Genomic DNA, 21,128 nt, shown 5'->3' with positions numbered 1-21,128 from the left:
AGCTTGTTAGCAGCGGTGTTTTCCTTTGTTACGGGACGGACTTCCGTTTTCAATGTTTGCTCCAGGTTTCTGGAATTTGCTGTCTAGTGACAGTTTCAGCTAGAAACCTCGTTGAAAAAGAGATACAGCTGCTGCGTCGTTTTCTCCGGGAAGCAGCCGGGCTAAAAGTCCAACATTTCAGCCCGACCTGAAAGTGAGACTGTCACTCTTTTTCTCTACGTCTCTTTAACTCAAGTTAGCTGGCTAGCATCAGCCAGCTGAGTTAAACCGCTTAGCATGTTCCGCTTCTTGAATGACGCCGAAGACGACCCCTTCATGATGTAAGCGTTGACTTTTACTGCATTTGGTCTGAACTGTGTTGTTTTTGTTGCTGCTGTTGGGTGCCGGCGCAGTGAAGTTGCGTTTTCACAGCGCCCTGTTGAAGGTAGCCTACCTTTCGGTATTGTAGCCAGCTGTGGTGGGGGCCTGTAGCGGTCCACCATATTGGATAGACAATAAAGCGAAAAAAATAATAATTAAATAAATACACGAGAACTATCGGTTCCCGAAAGTAACGCGTTAAAACACCAGCTAGAGCAAAACCCGATCAACACCACGTTTCCTGTTGTTTCGACTTGGCTATGTTTGAGCTAACAGGAGCACATTTCTGACCTTTTCTGGTCATTTCTCACCCTGCATATTTACATCAGCACGTCACTCTGTTCGACTAAATGTATAAAAATTTGTATTTTCTTACTTAAACAGGCTAGATAAACGTGATTCTTTCTGAAAACCTTAATTTGAGTCATCATTAGTTTTAAAATCTTGAATCTGATCAAAATGTTGGCTCTGTTTTGGGGAAGTAGTAGAAGGACTATTTTTATTGGCTGTTTAATCGGGAAAAACAAGCAAATGCAAGAGATATTTTATGTAGGTTTGCATTTGAACACCCCTTTATCGATGCATAGTAGACATAAAAAGACTCTAGTCATAATGGACCTAAAGTTTTATTGCAATATTTTGTGGTACAATTGTGATAAGTGTCAATAACAAGCAATTTCTTTAGGTTACTTTAGGTATGGCTGTGACTGAATGGCACGGCAATCAGTTCAATTTCAAAAATACTTTATTGATCCCAAAGGGAAATGAAGTGTGGTTTTGAACTCATTACAAGGTTTCCCCCAGAAAACTTGCTAAGCCTGGTGATTAGATGCTGGGGCAGTCATTCATCCAGCGGCCCGTTATGTTTTTCAGTTAAAAACTGTTTAAAGTTGACAGGAAATTTGAAAATATCACTTCATAATTATGTGTTATTGGAGGATTAACACCTGAAGACCAACTATAAAGTCTTAAAAAATGCAAACATTTTAAAAATACTTTAAAAAACAAAGCATTGCTTATTCTGGTGGGGGGACAAGTAAAGCCTGGTGGCCCGCCAGGCTTATAAAACTCTGGGGAAAACCTTGCATTAATTGAAAATTCTTCAGAGTCATTGTAGACCAGGGGTGTCAAACTCCAGTCCTCAAGGGCCGGTGTCCTCCAACTTTTAGATGTGCCTCTGCTGCACCACACCTGAATAGAATAATTAGGTCATTAGCAAGGCTGGGAGAACTGATCTACACAAGGAGGAGGTAATTAAGCCATTTCATTCCAGCGTTTTGTACCTGTGGCACATCTAAAAGCTGTAGGACAGCGGCCCTCGAGGACTGGAGTTTGACACCTGTGTTGTAGACGGTATAGCCATCTGTTTTACAGCAAATTTGCAGAAGCCTCTGACTAAACACAGTTTCATGAAGATTGTCAGAATTGACTTAATTTTTACTAGCTTTAAAAAAATCATGGCCCCACAAACTAATACTGCTCTTGAAAAACACCTTATTTAATTTTTACACAAGTCGCATAAAGAAGTGTGACTTGTATCACTAAACCGCATACATTTAATCATATTTAAAAATTTATTTATTGATGATTGTAATGAAAAAACGGCGGGAAAAAAAAGTCAAATTAACAATCCCAACAATATGAACAGTTTGAGAGGTTTTAAACATCACCTATAGGAATTTATCGTGACACCATGAATCAAAATCCTGATCATAACAAGAAATTTACCAATTAAGTTGGCATTCTTTGTTGCTGCCTCTTTTGAAAATGAGGTTTTTAATCTCAATAGTTTTTTTTATCCTGGTAAAATTAAGGTTAAATAAAAAAATATATATATTTATTGACAAATGGTACAATAAATTAGGGGTGGGCGATATGAACTTAAACTTTTTCACAATATTTTATGGTTCTATGATGATAAGTGACTAAGTACTCATTTCTTTAGGTAACTGTATGGCTGTTGCTGCATGAGAGCAACAGATCACTAAACTGCATACAGTAACTGCATTTAATCATATTTCCAAATTTATTGATATTTATTATTACTTTCATTGAACAAACAATGGAGAAAATTGTAAAAATAAGAATCTTGACAAGACAGAGAGGTTTGGGATTTTAAACATTAATCTGAATTTATCACGATGATAAACGATACGATAATAAATGGCCAGTTTGATGTTGGGGAAAATGTCTCCAGCTTACACCGGACCGGGGCAGAAAGCTAAGCTAAATGGCTAAAAGTCTCAATATGGAAAGCATGACCATTACATGTACAGCCATTTGTTTTTATACATCTCTGTGTTATTATATATATCAACCTTTCTTTAGTCATGTGACTCAAGGTGCTGAAACTGAGATGGTTGTGAAATAAGAGCTTGGAAACACCCGTAAATATTACTGAGTTTGTTACTCTTTTTCTGTCTTGTGTTAATTTGACCTGTTTTAAATCCAGTTCAGGCAGCTGAACTCAGTGACTCACTGAACTGTTTTCTTGCAGGGATCCGTTTGCTGCCCACAGGCAGCAGATGAGGACGATGTTTGGACCATTCGCCATGGATCCGTTTGCTCTCACTCCCCAGATTCAGCCACACCGTGTGGCACGCAGACAGGTAACAGGCTGCTGCTGCGGCGGCAATATTTTGTCTGTTCAGTCCCCAAATTAGTGTTTTTGTTGTATTTTCTATGTTTTTAACATGAGATTTGTGTTTTAGGCGGGTCCACTGGCTCCCTTTGGCATGATGGGAATGGTGGGTAACCGATTTATTTACTCTTCTCAAAAATTCTCATCTATTTTATTTCTATCACAAAAAGTTTAGGTAAAAGTAGGTACATTCTGTGTTAAAATAAAATTATTCATATATTTGTGATATGGTTAGAGATTTTAAACAAATCTCCTTGTAATTTCAATTTAATTTATGTGACTAAGTTTTCGCCACTTCCTTGCTAATGTTAAATTGTTTTCTGGCTTGAAAAGTTCTTGAGTTCTTTAGCAAGCTTAAACAAATCGCCAATAACTCTCCTTACGTGGTAAAGCTGTGTAACAACAATGAACTCTCATATCAGAGCTGAAAAACATCATTTCGAGTAAACAGAGTTATATTTAACTTGCTTCAAGTGTTGCATAAGTTAAATTGAATTTATGTCACTAAGGTTTTCTGTAGTTTAAATTTCAATAATCCTAAAAACATCATAAATTTATTACTAAAACTCAAAGTTTAATAATATATTTTTATTGTCAGTTTTTTTTTTCTCTCTGTTTTTTTATTTATTGTTATATAACACAGATTAAAAAGTTTATAGGTGTACATTGGCAAGGAGTTGGTAACTACTCTGATGTATGTCCAGTTATTGTTTGCAGTTGTCATTATTATTATTATTATTATTATTATGTATCCATAGATTTTCTTACTCTGTTATGAGAGTTGGCTTGTAGTCATTTTGTCTATGTAATATAATTTATTTGTTGACTCTTTAGCACAGTACATGAGTAAACAGATGCATGAATGTTATAACATGTTTTAATTCCAAATTTTTGATTATTTGAGCATCAGTATATAATATATTTCATTAAATTATTATAAGGGGTAGGATTAAATAAATATTCACTTCTTCCTACTCCTTTCCAAACAGAAAAGTAGTGCTTAGCTAATCATTTTGTTCTTGGTTATGTATTCACATGTTTTTTTCCGTCCTACTGATTGCTTATTTTCTTGTTTTAAATAAATCAAGAACCCCTGTGTTAAAGGAAATACACATTTTAAAGCTTTCCTCCATGTTTGCAGGGAGGCGGGTTCATGGATATGTTTGGCATGATGGGAGAAATGATGGGAAACATGGTAAGCAGCTCTGTCAACCATTAACCTCAGCTGTGAAGACAAAACTATTCAAGTTTTACTTCAGCTTTTTCGTTTTGTTTTGTCTTCTTCTCATAGGAAAGAATGTCCGGATCGCCAAACTGTCAAACATTTTCCTCCTCAACAGTGATCTCGTATTCGTCCACAGACCCTGGAGCTCCCAAAGTTTATCAACAGACGAGTCAAACAAGAACAGGCCCCGGAGGGGTAGGAATATATTAACATTTTTAGCTGTTTTTCAAGGCTGGCGTTAGATTACCATGTAAGAAGGCCTGATTTACACCTGTCTGAGCGCCGGGCCATAACCATGTGTTTATACAAGCATGAACAAATTCTTCTGGCCTTAGTAACTCATGAAAAACCACAAGCTGTACAGACAGGGGATAAATCATGAGCAGCATAAATCTCAGTTATACAAGCATTTGAGTTCTGGTTTGTTCAGAGTTCAGGTAGGACTGGACAACATGGCTGGAAAAACATATCGCCATAAGGGTTTCATATCAGTAGATATCAATAATTATTGATTAGGTTTTTGTTTTAAATATCGGAAGTACTGCCATACAGGCAGAGTTGGGTAGTAACTACTTACATGTACTAAATTACATTTACTTGAGTAATTTTCTTTAAAAACGTACTTTTAGGAATATTTTTGCTACGCTTTACTTTTTAATTTTACTTGAGTAATTTTATTATCAAGTATTGCTAATCTTACTTGAGTGAATTTTCTGGATTCTCTATAAAAAACAAACATATTTTAACCAAAAATTTACCAGACATAGATACACACCTGCAGTTTTTGGTAAAGTTTCATAACTTTTTTTTAAAGAAACTGATTTGGAAGAACTTTCTTTTGCCTGATTTTGTTGTTTTTTGTTACGTACATGAATTATTGTCATTTTGGTCCTTAAAATACCAAAAATTCCACAAAACTTTATATTTTGGTTAATCTGATTAATGTATTTTTGAAATATTAAATGAGTGATAATTTGATCAGTTACTCAGTACTTGAGTAGACTTTTTGCCAAATACTTTTTACTTTCGCTTGATTCAAAATATTTTGAAGTAGTGCTACTTTTACTTTAAAATACAATTTTTGTGTACTCTACCCACCTCTGCAAACTGTTGTTGTGACCTTTCCTGTTTTATCCACAGTTTTTATCCATGATATTCTTTCCACGTCGTTGATTTTTAATTTTAAAGCAGTTATGAGACACAGTGCAAAACCTTAAACTGCTTCGCCAGGTATTGAACATGTTGTTGCTAGGTAACCAAAGAGTGAGTGAGTTGCTAGGCAACCAAAGAGCGAGTGAGGGAGTGAGTTAGTTAGTTGATTCCACCAAACTTGCTTAGCTCTCTCTCTCAGAGGCTGAGCGGATCGAAGTCTTTCCTCTGCCTACATCTCCCAGAATGCCGTGTGGTTCTGGATTGGAGTTCAGTGAAAATCTTCTATATATTAAAAATGCCTTTTTTGTTGAGTTACAACATTTAATTTCCCGTTGGGATCAATAAAGTATTATTGAGTTTGAATAGCGCTTACAAAACAAACATTACAGAGTAACAGAGGTATTGATCTTCAAAATAGCAAATAACCAATTAGATAAGAGAATAACACAAACAAAAATTAATGAGAAAATGAAAAATAACCCAAGTGGTGTCGCAACAAAAAACTGAATTAACATATGTGGGATAGGTTACTCTAAAAGTCTTTTAATCTTCTAATTTGATATGCATTCTTGTTATTTTCCTTTTCTATAATATTCCTTGTTTCGATATTTTGAGTAGAGGTGGGAGAGAGAAAAAAGAACAACAAAAAAAGTCAGAACAAGGAATAAATAAGTAAATAAATTAAGGATAACTAAATAACATGTTTTGTGATCTTATTAGTGGGTTCTCCCCCTCCCCCTCCCCTCCCCTGGTTTTTGTTTCTGCATTGGTAGTAACTCAGCAGTAGAATATTCAGTTTTCTATAAGGCGTATTATCTATTGATCAAGTGACTATCACGATATTATTGATTTATTGCCCAGCTCCAAGTTGTGGTCATCGGATTGTTTTGTGAACTGTATTTCTTGCCATTTTTCCTCTCAGATCCGTGAGACACGGCAGTCGATGAGGGACAGCGAGAGCGGCCTGGAGCGCCTCGCCATCGGCCACCACATCGGGGAGCGAGCGCACATAATGGAGCGCTCGCGAAACAGGCGCACTGGAGATCGAGAGGAAAGGCAAGACTACATCAACCTTGAAGAGAGTGAGTACGAGTGTTGATTATTTTTTATAAAACGAGCTTCTCTTTGGCTCCTTAGTGTGCTCAGAGTTCATACGTGTGTTTGAAATCCTTGAAGTGCTTGTTTTCTACGTATATAAAGTCCTAGAAAGTGCTTAATATTCAAACTGCACCGTTTTGTGAGAAAGTGCAATCTAGCATTTGATTAAAAGACCAAATTTGGAAAACAGTGTTTGCATTTGAAACCAAATATTGTCATAATAAAAGGCTTTATTGCCTTCTTAGTGTTTTATCTGTTTTTAATGTGCACCGTTTTATTTTGTCTTTTATCTCCTTGTAGCTGTTCAGCGATTTACAAATAGTTATTACTATTATTATTTTTGTTAATAAAAAACCAGAAATTTTTTCTCACTGTCTGAAATTAAGTCAGACTAAACTTTTCTTGTTTCAGATCAGATGCAATTATAAAAAATATTTCTATTTGCTAAAAGCCAGAAAACTTAAGAGAACATTTCTTAGAGATTTTTTTTTTTGTCATTTCTGTGTGTAAATATTTAATTTAAGCAGAAAGGTCATTTAGTTTACCATGATTTGTTTGTATTGTTTCAATGTAATGAATATTTATTATTCCTGATGGCTCAACGACTTATTGATCTGTGTATGGTAATTTAAATAAATGTTGGCTTGTATTTTTTGCGTTAAAAAAACATTATTATTTTTGTTAGTGTTTCATTCTTGGATCTGCATAGGATGTGTATAAGAGTTGTTATATTTTAGTATTCCTTGCTCCTGCTGTAGAATGTAAGATGCCATTACAGGACAAATAAATAATGGTGAATTGAAAACTATCTTTTTTATAGTTCATTTCATTGTTTTTATCTTACTTAGTGATTACTTATATTTTCTAAGTAAGCTAAGTTACCTTGAAAATGCTTGAATTTTACTGTGGGAAAACTGTACAAACCCTGATATGTGTATATAAGTGTTGATAAAATCCAGTAAAATTTCAAACCTGTTTGTCGTCAGGTGAGGCAGCAGCGTTTGATCAGGAGTGGAGGAGGGAGGCAGGACGATACGCCCCCCCACATGTCCGTGCGCTGGAGTACGGTCAGGACCCGCGCGGAGGAGGGCAGCAGCTGGCCCTTCCTGCCCCTTCCAGCTCTCCACCCCCCCATCGACATGAGTCTCCTCGGCATCGTCAGCATCACACCCGTCCGCGTTACGACTGGTGAGAAGGTAAGGTCGACCTGCCCGGGAGAGGAGTTCATTCAGATGGCGCTCTGCGTTTTCAAGTCATGATGGGTTCGTTTATGGTTCGTTTGGTTTCTCTTCCTGATTCAGGAGCCGACTGCTTGAGTTGAGTTTGTAAGTTTTAACTGTTAATGGGAATACTCAGGAACAGACTGGTGAAGCAGCTGTTGCTTATTTCATATTCAAAGATGAATATGTAGGGAATCTTTGAATTTTCAAGCAGTTGCAGAAGTCTCTACGCTGATAGGAAACGATCGCTGTTATCTTATATTCAGGTCTGCCCTGACCTTCGATGAGTGTTTAGAGTCCCACCACAGAGTTTTCACACTCTGTGTTATAGTAATGGTGCGCATTTATCATATTGTTTCTAATTTATTATGATACATTTCTTAGAAGAATTTTGATTTATTATTGTTATTTATTGTAAATTCCAATTAATGATATTTAAAAAGACCAAAATTGTTTGTATTGTTGAGAATAACTTACTATTTTGTCCACTCTGTTCATTTATTCAGTAAATATCAATACATTGGAAAATATGATTAAATGCCGTTACTGTGTGCAGTTTAGTGAGATGGGGCTATGATGGCTGTGTCATGCATAAACCTATCACAATAACTAAATTAATCACATTACATATTAAGATGACCTGTATATTTTTTGAAGGGCATTTTTGTCTACAGAGACATCATAATCGATTTAATTACAGTTTTGGTTGTGAAGTTGTTTTCTGGTGTCTTATTTTGGATGTTCAAAATATCTTCCAGTTCCAGTGTTTTGTTCTTTACCAAAGTAAAAATTATTTGTCCTTGAGAGGGCCAACTTGCAGTACTGTGCCTTATCAATACATTACTTGAAAATGGTCTCAAAACATTATTTATTGCAATAAATACAGGGGCAATTTATTGTCCAACAATATAAGTGATTCTTGTCATCAAATGTTATAAAACTCTAGTAGCAGTCAGTCCAGTCTTTCTGGGATTCTCCCAGTTTACCTTGTAGAGACATTCTCAGTTTTTTACCATTTTATTTTCTGTAGATCGTTTGAAGCTCACTGAGGTTGAAAAGTCCGTGTCAGGAGATATTTTGAGGTATTTCCGGAGGTGATCAATTGGATTTAAGTCCAGACTCCTGAGGTTTCTCCTTTGATTGTTGTCCTTTTTGTCCTCATAGTTGTGCAGACATGTTTTGCACATTTTTCTTTTGTTATTCCATTTTGGGTCTCTATTGCTTCCAACAACAGCTCAAGCTTTTAAAAAAATTAAAACACCCAAGTTCATGTCTTTTGGTGTCTGAGCCGTTTCAAAAACCTCCTGATTGTTGGGACACTACAACGTTTCCTAGCAACCCCAGCCAAGCCCAGCCCTGTTACCTAGCAACTCCAGTGGAACTCAAGCACATTTGGTCAGCTAGTTTTACCACTGTATAATGGCTGCTGGAAAAGACAAAAGTGTTTTGTTGTTGACTTACAGAAACCACTTGCTGTATTTCTGCTAGTTATGCAGGAGGCTCCAGTTCTGCTTTTCAAAGATGTATGGGTGTCTAATTGCGCATTTGTTTTCAGCCATTTTCTTGTATGAGAGGGCGTGACCAGCAGCAGCTTATTTGGATGTAAAGTAACATAACACCCTAAGACAGCTCAAAAATATACAGAACTAACCAGAATAAAATCTCATCATCTCGAAATGATTTTGTGATGAACAGTGTTTTGTATCGCTTTATTTCTGGAAAAAGGATGAATTTTGAAATTAGAACCATGTCGCACTGGTCTGATGTAATCTCCGTCTCTGCAGGTGTCCCACTTTTCAAGGAAGCAGATGGAAGGAACTGAGGGAGCGCTTCCCCCGATGCTGTGAAACACGCCGAAGACGGAGCTGCCCGTCATTAATGTTTGATATGACTGGACTGTCTAAACATGTGCAACATATTATACACACACACACACACACGATCAGCAAAATATAACACACTCTCGATGGCTACATTTTCAGATCAACTTCTGTACTGTTACATAGAGCTATACAGATGCCCCTGTGCAAACATGGGTGAAAATCCACTCACTTTATATATAAATATATACTCATTCTCAAAACTTGACATGTCTTTTACCCGCTGCAGTTCGCTGCTGCAGTATCCAGTAATTCTGCTGTACAGTCCATTTTATGTTTGTGAGGGCACTAGTGTGTCTGTGAACTGAATTGTATACTGTTACCTAATTAATCTAACTAAATAAAAGTTCATTAAACATTGTTAGATAATTAATAAATGTCTCTTGTGATGTTTTAGGTTTGTAAATCTTAAATGTGTGAATCAGGTGACGCTTGCTGATGGTGTTTGTTTGAACTTGTACTTGTTTTGTTGCATGACGTTGTCAACAGTGATTGACTCTCACAGGTCCAGGTATAATTAAGAAGTGGAAAGAAAATAAACTAAAGCAGAAAATTAAAAATATAAACAGTTTATCATCTATTTGCGCCCCTTGAGTCAAATCATTGCAGAACCATCTGTCTATAAAATCACAGCAGCAAGTATTTTTGCTATAAATATTTAAAACTCAGTCATATCGGATTGTAATGTTCAAGCCTTGGTACAGATTCTCAATTGGATTTAGGTTTGGACTTTGACTAGACCATTCTAGTTCAATTAAAACCCACAGCACAATGCTGCTACGTGTCTTTACCACAGCCCTCAATCAAACCTCTGAGGCCTTCCCACAACTTTTATTTGTACTAAAATTACACATAGGTGTACTGTTTTTGTTAGTGGGATAGGGGGAAAAGAGTCTGAGCATAAATGCTTGCCACACTTTTCAGAATTTGTTTTGAAATGCTCTACTTTGTGTTGGTCAATCACTTAAAATCCCCGAAGATTTTAAGTGATCTTCTGTAATTTGACCAAAGGTTCAACAGTCCTCCAAACGTGAGTGTTCATGTCATGTGGCTTCTGGGGATCGAAAGATAAATGCGTGCCACACTTTTCAGATTTTCATTTTCAAAACTTTTTAAATACTCTCCTTTGTGTTGGTTGATCACATTAAATTCTCACAAAATATGCTGAATTTTGTTGTGATGTAACAAATTGTGCAGCAGCACTCTGGATGCCCGTCATCCAGAGTTCTTGGTACAAATGCTTGCCACACTTTTCAGAATTTGTTTTCAAAACCTTTGAAATGCTCTGCCTTGTATTGGTCGATCACTTAAAGTCCCCCAAAATATGCTGAATTTTGCTGTAATATGACCAAACGTGCAATGGTCCTGAAATGTGAGTCTTCACGTCATGTGACTTCTGGGGATCTAAATATAAATGCATGCCACACTTTTCAGATTTTTATTTTCAAAACACTTGAAATGCTCTACTTTGTCTTGGTCAATCACTTGGAATCCCCTTGAAATATGCTGAATTTTGTTGTGCCGCGTGACAAAGATTGCACATCATGTGGCATCCGGGGTCTGACTGAGTACAAATGCATGCCACACTTTTCAGATTTCTTTTCCAAAACTCTTGAAATGTGTTGGATTATCACATAAAATATGTTGAATTTTGTTATGACGTGACAACAGACCTCCAAAGCATGAATCTGTACGTGATGATGGAAACCGAGAAACATTTTCAGACAAATCGCCCATAGCGGCTCTTTCTGCCTCCTGCTGTGCGCTCTGTGTCTTTAATTACCTCTGTGGCTATTTTTAAATGCTCCTTCCAGCAGCTGCAGCTCCTGTTACCTGTCTACCTGTCTCCTTGTCTCCTTTCATCCATGTGGTTTTGTCTTCGATGTTCTCTGACAACATGACCCACTTTGTGCACAGATCTGTCTTACAGGGTTTGCTTTGTTGTGATGTCGGCTGCCTGTCATCGAGACAGCAGATGTGTTTGTTTCCTTTTCTTTATAAACTGGTACCTTCAATGGGATGGAGTCGTTTCTGGACTTGACAGCAACACCTTTTTTTTTTCTATGAGGAAATTTGCTGGTGAAATAAAATAATTTTTTTAAAGAACATTATCTTCATCCTAATTAAAACAAAGATCCATGTGACTCCAGCTATGCCACTCCATCTTTCATTTCGCTCCCTGTTCCTGTGACTCGCTCTCCCTCCCCCCTAAAACGTCACACGTTCTCAGCGCTCTTTCTCCCAGCTCCTCATCCCTCTGCCTCCCCCTGTCATTTGCCGACTGACTCTCTCCACCAGGATCAAACACGCAGCAGGTAACGTTAAAAAAAAGATTGATCTATTTCCTTCTTCCATCCCCTCCAAGCATCCTCTTCCTCATCCCTCTCTTCCCCTGCTGCATGTTTGTTTTCAGTCTCACCCCTCCATCAGTCACTGGCTGAGATTGCACAGATTCTGGACAGGCTCAAGGGCTGAAATGTTTTTATTTTTTAATAGATATGCATTATTGGGTTTTGATTTATGTTTCCAGCTCTTACTGTGGGTGAGAGCCTCTTCACAGGGAGCCTAGTTTCCACAGTTCTCCATCCATCAGGCTGCGTCACTGTAATCACAGTGTGAGTCCATGAGCGGAAGCAAGTGTGAAAGCTCTTCCTTACGACTGTGGGCTGCAATGAAATGCATTTTGATCATGTTATCTTATTATTTTATTGAAACCTATCATCAATTTTTCATCGCCACCCACCTCACTTGCTCATTTCCATATGTCAAATTTTTCTGCATGTACTTAAAGGGGCGGTGTTATGTTAAAATCTACTTTTTTAGCTTTGCATTAAGTTATAATGTTATTCCCTCATCAAAAATACACCTGGATTGTTACTTTGATTCTTTCATGCCTGTTGGAGAAATCCTTTAATCTCCATGGTAACAATTCAGCTGTGCAAAGCCTGGTTGGACTTAGCCCCGCCTTCAAGGCGCAGCTCCTCCTCAGAGTTGCAGTTTTTAAGCTTCCCCACTCAGCTCCTTCAGACTAGCCAGCAGCAATTAGCAAACACCTGGTGGAACTGAACATCTGCTGCTCTCATTATATGAGCTTCTTCTCAATGCAACACTGGTAAAAATGTTAAAGGCTTAGTAGAGGAGCCATGTTATGATGTGGAGTTTCAGAAAGAGCAGCAGTTTCTTAAAGGGGCAGTATTATGTGTTTTCCAGCCACATACTCTCATTTTAAAGCACAATCATGTAACTATGTTACCTTGTTATAAAAATGCTAAATCAAATACGACTTAAAAGAAATTTGGCTTTGTAATTTATTGTCTTGAAATTGGGCCTCTGTCATTTTGAAAACTCCTGCTTTTTCTGAAATTCCACCTTCAGGAAGTTATCGCAACATGGCTCCTTTATTAACCCTTTAACAATATTTCTACCAGCGTCGCACTGAGAAGTAGCTCCTATTCTGAGCTCAGCAGATGCAGTTTTACCAGGTTCCACTAATTGCTGCTGGCTAGTCTGAAGGAGCTGAGGGAGGAAGTTGTTTGGAAACTGCTGCTCTGAAGTGGAGCTGCGTTGTCAAAGGCAGAGCTAGGTCCAACCAGGCGTTTTGCACAGCTGATTGGTTGCCATGGAGATTAAAGGATTTTTCAAACATTCATTAAAGAATCAAGGCGACACTCCAGGTATGTTTTTGATTGGGGAATAACATTATAACATGATGAAAAGCTTAAAAAAAAAGTCTATTTTATGTAATACTGCCCCTTTAAAGTGACAGAGGCCCATTTGCAAGATGCTAAATTATGAATTTATATTTAATACTTGCAGCATTTTTATAACTGAAGGTAACAGAGTTCCTTGACTGAGCTATAAAATCATACTATGTGGCTGAAAATGCATAATACTCCCCCAATAAGCAAACTCTGCTGTAAAGATCAAGATGAGGCTAATGTTTAACATTTTGCAGGATGTCTATAGTGAACATCGTTGCCAGAGAAATCCTCGACTCCAGAGGAAACCCCACTGTGGAAGTGGATCTGCACACAGCCAAAGGTGACAAAAACATACTCCCTTAGCATCTATCATGTCCTCCAGTTTCTCCAACCTTTAACCCTTTCCTAATCCAGGTCTGTTCAGGGCGGCTGTGCCCAGCGGAGCGTCGACTGGCATCTACGAGGCTCTGGAGCTCCGAGATGGCGACAAGACTCGCTACAAGGGCAAAGGTGACAATCGCCAGCATGCATCCATCCTTCTCTTCTCTCCGCTTCCTCCTGGTGAATTTTAATGTTTGTTTTTGTCCTTTAAGGTGTTACCAAGGCTGTTGCTCACATTAATGACACCCTCGGGCCCACTCTCCTGCAGTCTGTGAGTATCAGCTGCTGAACGAGCAGGAGAAGCATGAAAAATCTGTTTACTCTGTTTGTGACAGCCTGCTTTCCTCCCAGGGAGTGAGAGTCCTGGAGCAGGAGAAGCTGGACAACATGATGATCGAAATGGACGGCACCGACAACAAATGTGAGCCTGCGTTTCTCATGCTGAGATATCCGCACTGACATGCAGCTGCAGCGGCCTGCATCAGCTGCATCCATGTGTGATGAGGCGTCTTCTGTGTTTCCTCGCAGCCAAGTTTGGGGCCAATTCTATTCTTGGAGTATCGCTGGCTATATGCAAAGCGGGTGCCGCGGAGAAAGGCGTCCCCTTGTACCGTCACATCGCTGATCTGGCAGGAAACGGTGATCTCGTCCTCCCAGTTCCAGTGAGCTTTTATTTTGTTTTTATAACCAGTCAAATTGTGATTTTCACATAAAATTATTACTATGTCACAATAACAAATTTACCTGGTTGATAAATTGTCCCGAAAGATATTGCAATAAATTATAAAATTGTTATTTTGAGATCGTTTTCAAGTGATATTATGTTAATGACAAAATAACGCATGAACACATTCTGAAAGATTAATAAATTCTAAACAACATTTAACACTGGAACTAGAAGACATTTTAAATATCCCCAAATAAACAAACAGGACAGCAAAAATAACAAATAAAGTTAATTATGAAGTCTCTATAAAAAAATTATTCAAAAGAAAACTGATGGCTTTTTTTCCTCGAGTTTTTCTTAGAAAGAGAAAAAAGAGAAAAAAATAAATCATACAAATGGAAATTATTGATCTCATTTTAATTAATCATACAATTTATTTATTTATTGCTTATTGCGACAGGGCTATTTATACGACTTGAGTCTTTCCACATTTTGTCATGTCAGAACCAAGACAAATTTTCATTTTTCGCCACATCAAGACTATAAATGTCTTTAAAGGGCAAAATGTTGCAGGAAATATAAAAAAAACCTCATGAACAAATTGTAAAAATATCAATAAACAGCTACTTCTTAAAATTCAATAATATGATCAGACCAGCCAGAAGTATACATATGGAGGTAAATACAACATATGTAATTTAATGGACTATTTTATTTTTGAAAAAAGTTTTGTCTACAAAGCCTAATTTTTTTATTCAAATCAATTATTATTTATTTATTTTTACAAGAGAAAATTTTATTTGCAAAACAAACTTTTATTTGCCCATTTTAGAAAATTTTGATTATGATTCTCAAACGTTTTGGTTTTGAGGGAATATCCTGTTCACAAATACATTTTTATTTGAATGAAATATAAATTCACATTTATACTGTATTTCATTGCAATAAGCACAATTTGTACAATTATTTTTTATTAAAAATATGTTTTTAATTGAATAATAATGAGACAAATTGACCTCCATTTATAGGGTATGTGTTAGAGAGATATTTCAAAACACAAAATTTGGCTAAATTTAGCTTAACTTGTCCCTGCTGTAGAATGTCGATACTACCACAAAGAAAACTAACATCAGTAATAAATGTCATGTAATACTGAATTAAAATATTCTTTTTTTAGTCCATTTGTATTGCTTTTATTTCCAAAATGTGGTGCAGAAAAAGTGTGAAAACTTACCCTGAAAATGTTTTAAATATCTTAAATTCTGGCAAAAATGGTGAAGTTACTAGGTTGTTGCTAGGTAACCACAAGTTACTCAGCAAGTAGTTGCTAGGCAACTAAAGAGCGAGTTAGTTAGTTGATGACGCTAACCTTTTAGCTGGGCTTGAGAGGCTGAGTGGCAGAAGTCTTTCCTCTGTCTACATCCCCCAGAATGCTGTGCGGTTCTGTCTCAATATTGAAGATTCTACCATCAGATTCGCAATATATATTGTTATTGATTAATTGTAGAGCAAACCATATGTATTATGTGTTAGAGCGATGTTAAAGCTTCCTCCCGTTGTGTTTCTCTTGCAGGCCTTCAATGTAATCAACGGGGGCTCGCATGCTGGTAACAGACTGGCCATGCAGGAGTTCATGGTTCTCCCTGTGGGTGCAGAGTCTTTCCGTGAGGCGCTGAGGATGGGGGCGGAGCTTTACCAGACTCTGAGAAGCGTCATCAAGGAGAAGTACGGCCAAGATGCTACCAACGTGGGCGACGAAGGAGGGTTCGCCCCTAATATTCAAGAGAACCGTGAAGGTGAAAAAAGTCCACGCACCTGGAAACGGTTCCTAATGTCATACACCGTATTAACTGGCTTTTTTTCTTGTTCTCCGTCAGCCTTGGAGCTGATAAAGACCGCCATAGAGAAGGCGGGGTTTACTGACAAAGTGGTCATAGGGATGGATGTTGCCGCTTCTGAGTTTTTCAGCGAGGGTAAATATGACCTGGACTTTAAGTCCCCGCCCAACGCTGCCCGCAACATCAGCGCTGAGGCGCTAGCCAGCATCTACCAGGGCTTCATTAACAATTACCCAGGTTGGTATAGCAGGTTTTTAAGCCTCACGGAGACAAGCAGTAGCTGCGTTTCTATTACAAATGTGCGCAAATCTTTGTTGATATTCTGCTAATGTCGAAAAAACACAATTTCGCAATTCCGTTAAATAAGAAATTAAATTAAAATCATGCTTGAATAAGCTTGTTCAAGTGATAAGTCAATAGAAATTATGGCAGTGATGGATGTAAACAGTTATGATGAAATATGTTCATTATTCAAACATGACTAGTGCTCATCATCTGACAGCCATCAAAGAAGACGCTAGTGTCTGATTCAGCTGCTGGCTACATTTGCGGCATTTAGGGGAAATTGTAGTCCGCGATTTTACAGAAGAGCTCAGAACACAACTTTTTATTAATTGTGGATGCTACCAGTTTCAGATTGTCTGAAAAAAAATAAAATCATCCTCCTATTGCTTTCTGACGTCTTCTTCGATGTTTTTGCCAGTAGTAACTGCCGAGTTTTGATCACGTGACTGGTGTGACGCGAAAAAAAGTGTTTCCACAATGCACTTTTACAAAATACATGTTTTGATGTCTGAAAAACAACATCCGTGCACAAAAACCTTTTTTTTTTGTTTCAAAAAACTTTTATTTTTTATATTAGACGTGTTTATAGAACTGCGCAAATGGAAATGACAAAATATATTTGCTTAATGGAAACATGATCATTTTGAAAAAAATTACTAATAATTTTTTATAAAAGTTTGCCTTAGGATGGGTGGTTTTTTGACTGCATATAAATAAATGAATTTCTCAAATCTGCAATGGAAACACTTTCTTTGGCATCACATCAAGACAACAGGGACAGCCGGATGTTACTACTGCCCAGAAGGTCAAAGAAGACAACAGGAAGTAGTGAGAGGATTATGATGCAGCATGTTTTTTAATGCATGTAAACGGGTTTATCTACGTTTGATTGTCATTGTGTTTCTTATTTAATGGAAGCACCACAATTGCAAAATTGCGTTTTTTCGACATTAGCAGAATGTCAACAAAGACTTGCGCAGATTTGTAACGGAAAGGCCGTTACTCTCAGTATTACTGCATCACTGCTGCTGGTAAACACATTTTCTTTGGATAGCAGTGGCACAGTCCTGCCTTTATTTGCTAGAGGGCTAGCAAACAAAGAGAAAAACAGATTTCTGGAGAGTCTGCTCTCTCCTCATGACACACAGGTCTGTGGAGGATGTTTTGATTATGTGTGGCAGCACAGAAAGGCTTGTTATGCTGACAGGAGTGTGTATGCAGCTTGTGGAACGTGAAATGTGTATGGCATCGTTAGCATCTTCATGCAGGAGCATCCCTTCTGTTGTTTCCTTCATAACAGGATGTGGTATTTGACTCATATGTCCATTTCTTTCCTCAAGTCGTGTCAATTGAAGATCCTTTTGACCAGGACGACTGGCCTGCTTGGTCACAGTTTACAGCCTCGGTTGGCATCCAGGTGAGATGGGACTGTCATTTTGTGAAGTTAGGTGACCTCAACCTCAAAAACAACTGAAACAAGAAAATGAACTTCACTGACATGGTCTCTAAAACAAGAACCTCCATATTTGTTGTTATAGATATCAATATTTTTGTTGTTGTAGTATCATAATGTCACATTATGAAGTCAAGGGAAAAATCGCATGTTGGGAAACATCAGCCAAGAAATGCAAATGGTTCCTCCAAATTTAAAATGACCCTTAGCATGCCACTAAATTAGTTACAATATGGCGTAATGACACCAAAGTCAGTGTTTTGTAATGGCCATCACAACGCCCTGATCTCAGGACCATGGAAAGTTTGAGATAAAAACCGTGAAAAAGTGTGAAGCTCACAAATCTGACTCAGTTATGGCTGTTCTGTCTGGAGGAATGGGCCAAAAATTACAGCAAACTATGGTACTGTCAGAGGCCTGTGGAGGGATACCCATAATGTAAAATTACATCATATTCTTGAAAGGCAATAAGACCAAATACTAAGTAAAGGTGTGTAAAATTATGAATTTAAAGCACATTTAAAAATTCTCGAAAAAAAAGTAATTCTGGCATATAGCATATGTAACATTTATATTGTAAAGTACAACAGCTTTGTTGGTTAAATGGTTAAACATGTTGGAATGAACCAGTCAAAGCCTAAAAATAGTCACTTTATTGTCAATTAATCACATGTACTTTCCACCCCTGGTGAAATTAATAACTTAAAAAACCATCACAAAACAATAAATAAGAACAAATAGTATTAAAAAAATGTTTTCCATAGGAAATACAGCAATAATATTTTAAAAATTCCACAAACAAGATACCATATACAATTTTAAAAACACAAACTTTAAAAAATAGTTAACAACTCATATGGATAGAACTTGTGGGAGAAAATTCAACCAATTAGAGTCTAACCTGCTCCATTAGTTATACTCTAAATAATAAAACTAAGATACTGCACTCTATTTATTACCAGCTAACCAAAGAAAAACTGCACAAACAGAACATAAACAGCAGCTCCCAGAGACTCTGTGAAAGAGATAACTGCTTTATATATTTCCGCAGTGACAACGCAGTCGTCAACTCCAGTTCTGCTGAAAAACAAAACATCTCTTCATATTTTCTGGGACTTTTCTCTGCAGGTTGTTGGAGATGATCTGACTGTGACAAACCCCCGCAGGATTCAGCGAGCTGTGGAGGAAAAAGCCTGCAACTGTCTGCTGCTTAAAGTCAACCAGATTGGCTCTGTGACTGAGGCCATCAAAGCGTGCGTCACTGCTCTGTTTTCATTCATGCAAAATCTCATGTATGTGTGCCTGCAGTGCACCCAGCTGCATGCGTATGACACTTATGGCTGCGTTTCAGGTGCAAACTGGCTCAGGAGAATGGTTGGGGGGTGATGGTGAGCCACCGCTCTGGTGAGACAGAGGACACCTTCATAGCTGACCTGGTGGTTGGTCTCTGCACCGGGCAGGTAACACGCTCAACCCAATGGATGATGTTTCCCTTCGTCTGTGTTTTACATCTTTGTAGTTCACATGTAAGTTTTCACATTAAGTGTGTGTGTCCCCTAGGTTATCATAGTTAACTAAAACTACAAATAACAAAAACTGAAATTGAGAAAATATTTTCGTTAACTAAGATAATTAATGGGGAAAAAGTCGTGCCACTAAAACACACTGAAATTATAGATATAACATCCTTAATTTTTGTGTTTATGAATCTATTTGTTAGCCTTTCGAACTGATGTGAATTTGATTTATCTAACAAGCAGGTTACGTCAGCTGTCGACAAATTACGGTAATCCATAATCCTCCTGGCGGTTATGCTACGCCAGTCTGCAAAATGGCAACAGCAAATGCTGGGAGAAAACGCCAGAGTTAGCTATTCAGCAATAATTAAATGCATTTTATGAAAATGGTATCTTCTGTTGAGTATTCATTACCCAATCCAAAATCCTGATACTTTGACTTTTTTGAATTTTACACTTAAAAAGCATTAAAAAAAATAAGACTACTACTACAACTAATAAAAACTAAACTAAAACTAAAGAATATTTAACTAATAAAAACTAGCAAACACACTCTAAAAACTAATTGACACTAACCAAATTAGAGAAAAATCACAACAAATTAAAACTAAACCAATGAAAAACCACTAGGTAGGGTTCAATACTTAAAGCCTGATAATAGTTGAAGTTTGCGTTTGTAGTTAAAAATTTTGCAAAAATACGCATACGTTTGACATAATCTCAAACAGCAATATTAGTTTAAGAGAAAAAGCACCAGGTGAAATCATGAGTATGAGGTAAAACTGGAAACCTCCAGTTTGGACTTATTCATTCAGTAGATGCTACTTGATAGCATTAAGAAAAATAAGCAAACATTTTAAATTGTCTTAATAATAAAACAGCCAAGCCTGTAAATGTTTCATATTTTCTGTCAGATCAAGACTGGTGCTCCATGTCGGTCGGAGCGTCTGGCTAAATACAACCAGCTCATGAGGTGAGTTTCTATTTCATCTCATCATTTTTAAATGTCATGTAAGAGCCTGTAATTTATGTCTTTCTTTTCTTTCCCGTCCATCCCTCTGCTTGCTGCCCTCTGTGTTTTCTGTCTTCCTCTCAGGATTGAAGAGGAGTTAGGGGACCAGGCCCGCTTCGCTGGTCACAACTTCCGCAACCCCAGTGTCCTTTGAGTGCCAGAGCCATCAGCAGCATGAGAAACCAAATGTTTTTATGTACTCACTTGTTTCAGTGGTGCCCCAAACACACCAAATAACTCATAAATAAGTCTTTAAATAAATAGAAAACTCATTGTGGCAGCGTCGATCTAATGCCTCAACAAGTTAAGTCTCTTGGTGGTCTTGCTAGTATCTTATTTTTTTTCCTCGTATTATATGCTTTTCATCCACTCCTGAAAGGTGTTAGTCCATGTTGTTTTGTCTAATTCCTGTTTCAGTGCAACAACTTACTGGTACTTTGTCTAAAACCAATAAAGTTATGATATCGTCTTTAATGTTGTTTCTTAAAGTGATTCAGTACATTTTGAAAATACTTTCTTAATGAATATACAGAAAGCTGTGGGCAGGGATCCTGTAGTGGTCTGTGTTACTGCAGATCTGAACAAGCCTCTGACTGAAGCCTAAATACAATAAGTTATACTGCACTAGAAATGACAAGTGACTTAATGAAAAATGGACTGACAGAAGTTCAAATATAGAGTATTTTGGTTCAGTTTCT

At 37.4% G+C, this 21,128-nt stretch overlaps 2 protein-coding genes across 2 annotated transcripts; both read left to right on the top strand.

The window, feature by feature from the left end:
• mlf2 (myeloid leukemia factor 2) lies at nt 1-9,949 on the top strand. Its single transcript, XM_032558820.1, has 8 exons — nt 1-320; nt 2,858-2,969; nt 3,072-3,107; nt 4,143-4,196; nt 4,293-4,421; nt 6,301-6,460; nt 7,463-7,672; nt 9,481-9,949. The coding sequence occupies exons 1-7, from the start codon at nt 277-279 to the stop codon at nt 7,666-7,668; spliced, it is 741 nt and encodes a 246-aa protein (XP_032414711.1). The 5' UTR covers nt 1-276; the 3' UTR covers nt 7,669-7,672; nt 9,481-9,949.
• A 1,803-nt stretch (nt 9,950-11,752) lies between these two features.
• Nucleotides 11,753-20,904, top strand: LOC116717435 (gamma-enolase). The gene is made up of 13 exons (XM_032558819.1): nt 11,753-11,891; nt 13,532-13,617; nt 13,692-13,787; nt 13,871-13,929; nt 14,010-14,079; nt 14,187-14,320; nt 15,899-16,121; nt 16,203-16,400; nt 17,789-17,865; nt 19,030-19,154; nt 19,253-19,361; nt 20,333-20,391; nt 20,515-20,904. The coding sequence occupies exons 2-13, from the start codon at nt 13,533-13,535 to the stop codon at nt 20,582-20,584; spliced, it is 1,305 nt and encodes a 434-aa protein (XP_032414710.1). The 5' UTR covers nt 11,753-11,891; nt 13,532; the 3' UTR covers nt 20,585-20,904.
• The last annotated feature ends 224 nt before the right edge of the window (nt 20,905-21,128 follow it).

The sequence above is a fragment of the Xiphophorus hellerii genome, chromosome 3 (assembly GCF_003331165.1).
Source record: "Xiphophorus hellerii strain 12219 chromosome 3, Xiphophorus_hellerii-4.1, whole genome shotgun sequence".
Taxonomy (NCBI): domain Eukaryota; kingdom Metazoa; phylum Chordata; class Actinopteri; order Cyprinodontiformes; family Poeciliidae; genus Xiphophorus; species Xiphophorus hellerii.
The sequence above is the reverse complement of the archived record's forward strand: the minus strand, read 5'-3'. Positions and strand labels throughout refer to the sequence as shown.